This window comes from Glycine max, chromosome 2, assembly GCF_000004515.6.
Source record: "Glycine max cultivar Williams 82 chromosome 2, Glycine_max_v4.0, whole genome shotgun sequence".
NCBI classification, from domain to species: domain Eukaryota; kingdom Viridiplantae; phylum Streptophyta; class Magnoliopsida; order Fabales; family Fabaceae; genus Glycine; species Glycine max.
Window position 1 is genome coordinate 996,623 of NC_016089.4, and position 5,585 is coordinate 1,002,207.

The 5,585-nt window shown below is 35.8% G+C and overlaps 1 protein-coding gene across 5 annotated transcripts; it reads right to left on the reverse strand.

Annotated features, from left to right (window-relative positions):
- LOC100819776 (probable pre-mRNA-splicing factor ATP-dependent RNA helicase DEAH2) lies at positions 1–3,847 on the reverse strand. 5 transcript variants are annotated; one of them, XM_003518669.5, is made up of 7 exons: positions 3,414–3,847; positions 3,073–3,275; positions 1,873–2,957; positions 1,332–1,457; positions 987–1,225; positions 741–859; positions 1–348 (listed from the first exon to the last, which is right to left on the reverse strand). In XM_003518669.5, exons 1-7 carry the CDS (start codon positions 3,681–3,683, stop codon positions 222–224), a joined length of 2,169 nt encoding a protein of 722 aa, XP_003518717.1. In that variant the 5' UTR covers positions 3,684–3,847; the 3' UTR covers positions 1–221. The 5 variants fall into 5 exon arrangements, 4 of the variants coding, with proteins under 4 accessions (XP_003518717.1, XP_040866123.1, XP_040866124.1 ...); XM_041010189.1 differs by having other exon boundaries at positions 812–859; positions 3,414–3,820; XR_003263477.2 differs by lacking the exons at positions 1–348; positions 741–859 and having other exon boundaries at positions 1,172–1,225; positions 1,332–1,563; positions 3,414–3,823.
- Between the last annotated feature and the right edge of the window lie 1,738 nt (positions 3,848–5,585).

Genomic DNA, 5,585 nt, shown 5'->3' on the forward strand with positions numbered 1-5,585 from the left:
TAGTGCAAGAAACACAGCCTATATTATATATATGGAAAAAAAAAAAAAACACAGCCTATTTCTCACTAAAATTAACTATCAATAGGTCCTTCAGACTTCAGAGGTAATAAAACACTCACATTCGGAAACCTTCTCCTGACAAAATTACGATGTCAAATTACAGGAGACTAAATATCCAATTCCAATCTAAAGGCAAAAAAAGGCATGGATGGTAAGGGACTTCATTTACGACTCCTGGCTTCCTCCTTTTCCTTCTCTCGCTTCTTGTAAAGCCTCTCAAGAACACGCTTAGCTTCACATTGTGGAAAATTCGACAAATCATAGTAATGTGGGGCTACATCCACTAACCTGTAAAGTTGAGCACATCTTAATAACATCTACCAAAGAACCACCCGGTCCACAAAGATAAATTTGACAGTTCATCTTGCAACTCTTCTCACAGATAAATCAAAGAGTGGATGGAATTTATAATGACGTGTTGGGTCTATATCTCTGCTTCATAGCATTCAAAGGTAATTTATTGATGACAGAAATATCATTTCAATCACAAAAACAGATGTTTCTGGAATTTATAAAGAGAAAACTATATATATTTAATTGATTTTCAGCGTTCTTTTACTCAAAAACAAAAAAGGCTTCCCTTTAAATACCATACATGAAATGCGTTTACGTTTCACCATTTCAAAGTTGTCAAACTCAATCATAGCTAGAGCATGCCAGATATCAAATAAAAATCTTACCATTCTCCACGTATATCTGTCACAGTTCGAATAAAATTCCGACTAGTAAGAACATATTCATTATATATTACCCACTCCGGCTTGTGGTCCAGGCAATTTGATGGATGCAAGTGCACCACCTACTCAGAAAAAAAAAAATTATAAATCATTAATATAAATATAATCCTCCAGCCTACACAGTAACTCTTTCAGTAGTGCAAAAAGAAAAACAGAAAGAACTACAAATAGCATCTATTATCAACAAACCTGGTTGTCTTTCACTGTCAAGTAATGTCCTGTCCGCTCCAGATGGGCCACCTGCATAAAATACCCTGCTAGCATTGCCTTTCTAATGTTGACATAGTAGTCCCGGCTATTGAAATCAGTGCTGCATAACTTCAGGTTAAACCGAGCCATGATTCGCACAAGTTGTTGTCTAACATTGTCTGCTGATTTCAATGCCCTATGATTAACGAAGTTATCATAACACCAAGAAGGATCCTCATCTGAAAAGCCAGTCATATATAATTAACAAATTTGACATCAAATAAATAGCAAGAATTCAATAATTAAAATTAAAAAAAAAAAAAGTTAGCATAAATATGCACTTACTATTTTGCTTGTAGGCATGGTATACATTCAAGAGCGTGAGATGATCCCCATCAATGTGTCCAAACCTAGCTTTTGCTTCATCCGCAGCTTTTTGTGCCTCCCTAGGCCGGACAAAGCAATTGGGTACTAAAGAAAGAAATTATTATCACAGAGGAGGCCCACGGAAGGTCAGCAGATGCATAGAGGCGAGACCACACCATTTTCTTCAAGAGATTGAGAGAATACTGAGAAACTGCAACTATCTGCATCAGCATTTACTTAGAATCCTATGGTGCATGCCAACCGGGGGCATGGAACCCAGAGAAGACAGTTGCTGATGACTACCTATTACCTAACAGGACATGTTCTACTAACCGCATTCATGCACATCTGAGCACATGTGTAAGCAGTCAAACATTCCCATCATGAGCACAATATTGCCTGTGCACATGAACAAATGCTGGGCATCCCCTTCAAAGTAGAGCCCAGCAAACCTACATCCCCTTAGCATTATGATTGGACTCTAGACAGACACAAAATCAAACAATTAAAAGAAGAATACCTGATAGCATGGCAGAAACGGAAAGAATCTCATTTGAACAGTTGAATTCAGGACTAACAACGAGCATCTTTGACATCTGAGGGTCCAGTGGAAATTCACTCATAATCTGGCCCAGCTTTGTTAAGTTACCATCGTCATCCAGTGCACCCAAGTAATTCAACACTTCCAATGCACGCATTAAGGTCTCCGGGGCAGGAGGGTCCATGAAATCAAAATGCACTAAGTCATCTATACCAAGTTTCTTTAAGGTAAGAACAGTGTTGGCAAGATTAGATCTCAAAATTTCAGGATAGGTCTGCGGCTGAAGATCGTTATTGAAACTTTTTTCAGTATAGAGTCTAAAACATTTCCCTGGTTGAGTTCTTCCAGCACGTCCAGATCTCTGGTGTGCACTAGCCTTTGATATTGGAGACACCAACAAAGACTCAACACGGACTCGAGGGTTATAAACCTTCTGCTTAGCAAATCCAGGGTCAATAACATAGACTATACCATCAATTGTCAAGGACGTTTCTGCTATGTTTGTTGATACCACAATCTTCCTTCCAGGAGGCCCTCCCTCCTTAACTGGAGGTGGAGCTGGCTCAAAAATCTTCTGCTGCATTGCAGGAGGAAGAGTAGAATACAAGGGCACCACTTTCACAGGGCCCACCTGGTCTCCCATATTGGAAATTTCTTTGTTTATTTTGCGGCATGCATCCTCAATCTCTTCCTCTCCAGTGAGAAAAACAAGTATATCTCCAGAAGGTTCACACATGTGTATCTGCACAACTGTCCTAATAGCAGCCTCCAAGTAATCCCTTTCTGGATCCTGGGTATAGAAAATTTCCACCGGATGTAGTCTTCCAGGAACCTTCATAAGAGGGGCCCCGCTAAAATATCCCTGGAACTTCTCAGCTTCAAGTGTCGCACTCATAACAACTAACTTCAAGTCAGGTCTATTTCTAAGCACTTCCTTAAGAAGGCCAAATAGCACATCAGTAGCCAAAGTCCTCTCATGTGCTTCATCCAGAATAATTACTTTGTATCGCTCCAATAGCGGATCCGTCATTGCCTCTCTCAAAAGCATACCATCAGTGAGATACCTATTGGCGGGAGAGAGAGAAAAAAAAAACATAAAACATTCCATTAGAGACAAAATAGAGCTAAAAAACAACATAACACGGCAACCTTCAAATTAATTAGTAAAATATAACATACTTCAAAACTGTCCTGGCACTACTGCAATCCTCAAATCTGATGCTGTAGCCAACCTCTTCTCCAATACTCACATCCATCTCCTCAGCCACACGCCTGGAAACAGACATTGCAGCCACTCTACGAGGCTGAGTACACGCAATCATCATCTTCCTACGTTTATCAGTGGTTTCTATATCCACAGCTTCCAAAACAAACTGAGGAATCTGTCCCCCATAATATAAAACAAAAGAAAATTAGAAATGCACAATTTTTTTAAAAAATTCTAGCAATTAGTCCTAGTAAGATAGTAACATAGCAGAAAATATATACATTAGAGTATGAATGGAGAGAAAGGAAGAAACCTGAGTGGTTTTGCCGCTACCGGTTTCGCCAACGAGAATGAGAGTCTGGTTATCCTTCAAAGCCTGCAAGAACTCCTCCTTCTGGTGCCACACCGGTAGGGTTTTCCTCTTCTCCAAAATGTCGTGGTACCTCTGCGAATAAGGCTTCCCGTTCCACCGGTTAATGAGGTTGTTGGCGGCGACGGCGCCGCCGTTTGATTTGGACATCTTGGCGGCAGCGTCGTCCACTACGTCGAACAAGCTCACCTTCCTCTTCCGCTCCGTACCCATCAAAACCCTAATATTAATATCGTGATCGCAAATTCCGTAATTAATAAATCGGCAGCTCTCGGTGGAAGCTCCTAGAAACTGTTTGAGGCCAGGGCTAAATTACGGTGCAAATGCAATGCTACATTATAACTGGGAAATAAATTAAATAAAAATAATGAAGGAGAAACGTAACGATAGCATAGCGAGCCGACAACGCTTTACGAGTGTGCTATAGGGCTGTTTCCTGTCGGGTTGGGTTAGGGGTGTGTTTTTTCTTTGGGCCTCATTTTTTACCCAAATTGCTCTTTCGCTTTATTAAGATGGGCTCTACTACTTACTCTATAACAGCACTGCTCAGCCCATTCCGGAAGTTTGGCTATTACTATCATGGTCCGAGAGAAGTTATTTTTCTGGTACTCACAAGTCATAGGGAAACACTTTTATTTTTCAATGAATATTTTAAAAAATCATAAATAATTTTATGTTAAAAAATAATAGAGTAAAAATTTAAATTTTTTAATTAATATTAAAATATTTTATATAATTTATTTATTTATTTTAATTCTCTTTTCCACTCATCCAAACAAGTTGTAAGAAGTGTCTCTACTTTTTTATTATTCATCCAAGCAACAAATTCTTTCTAATATATTTCTTTTATTTTTATTTTTATTTCTTTTTTTCCTAAATATTTCATGGATATTTTTCCCCTGATATAAATAAAGCATACGTGATAATGTAGAGGGTTGGAAAAGGAAAACTTATGCAGGTGGATGGAGTGGTGTGTTATGAATTGATATGGAGGACGGCATAACTTGCACACAATCATTTGAGATGGATGATGGTTCTGCAGTACGTTATGTGGCCCGTATGATTGATAATGGGAATGGCATACACAATCATTTGAGGTGGATGCAGTACGATATATTGCCCACGTGATTGATAATTTTGCATGACATTCCAAATTTGAAAGCACCTCAAGAAACAAAATTTAAAGGTAGGCCTTTTACAATTCTTTCTTCGTTAGATCCTTAAGATATACATATAACAAAAACCCAATTGTATAACGTCCCAGTATTTAAAAAAAATATGTAAATTACTTATCCAATAAATAACACCTCTGTAAATTATATTACTAGTAATGTTTAAAATATCTTTTTTTACTGGAAAATTTTAAAATATCTAAAAACTAACTTTATGAACTTTAATAAATTATTAGATAGTTCTTCGTCAATTTTTTTAGAAAATACTAATTAGTTTCTATAATAATAATAATAATAATAATAGAATTTTAATTTTAATTTGAATAGTCACTAAATAATTAAACACAGTCGTTTATATTAAGTTTACATAATTAGATGTTTGGCCCAATTATGTGTGTGTGTGTGTGAATGTTGCTAACAAGTGTCTAAGACAATGGTTAAAAAAATTTTAAAAAATTATTTAAAGTGAAAATTGTAGAAATTTTTTTTAAAAAAAAATATGAACAACTCAATTTTATGTATGTCAAGAAAAAAAAATTACTTTTATTGTTATTGTATATACAGAGAGACAAAAGATAAATAGATAAATAAATATACTCATAAATTCATGATATGTTAAAATAAATGTCGACAACTTGGGTGAATTCACGTAATCTGTAGCTATCCTGTCAAAAAAATTACCTTGAAAAATATATTAATGAATATAATTACGATAAATAAGCAAGCAGTCAATTCAGATTATTTTATAGTAAACCATTTAGCGATATATTCATAATTATAAATATAAATATTATTTTATATACCCACAAATGTTTGTTTCCATAATTATAAATATAACTATTATTTTATATACCTGTAAATATAAATATTGTTTTCTTTCGGTTCAAATATAAAAAAAAAATCATTTTACACCAACTAACAAAACTGGTTAATAGTAACAATT

Bases quoted from the DNA above. Each gene is read 5' to 3' on its own strand.
- LOC100819776 (XM_003518669.5), bottom strand. From the start codon at position 3,683: ATGGGTACGGAGCGGAAGAGGAAGGTGAGCTTGTTCGACGTAGTGGAC. The intron at 2,958-3,072 runs GTATGTTATATT...TCCCGCCAATAG, and splicing joins AGTGCCAGGACAGTTTTGAA to GTATCTCACTGATGGTATGC. The intron at 1,458-1,872 runs GTATTCTTCTTT...TTCTTTCTTTAG, and splicing joins CGTTTCTGCCATGCTATCAG to TACCCAATTGCTTTGTCCGG.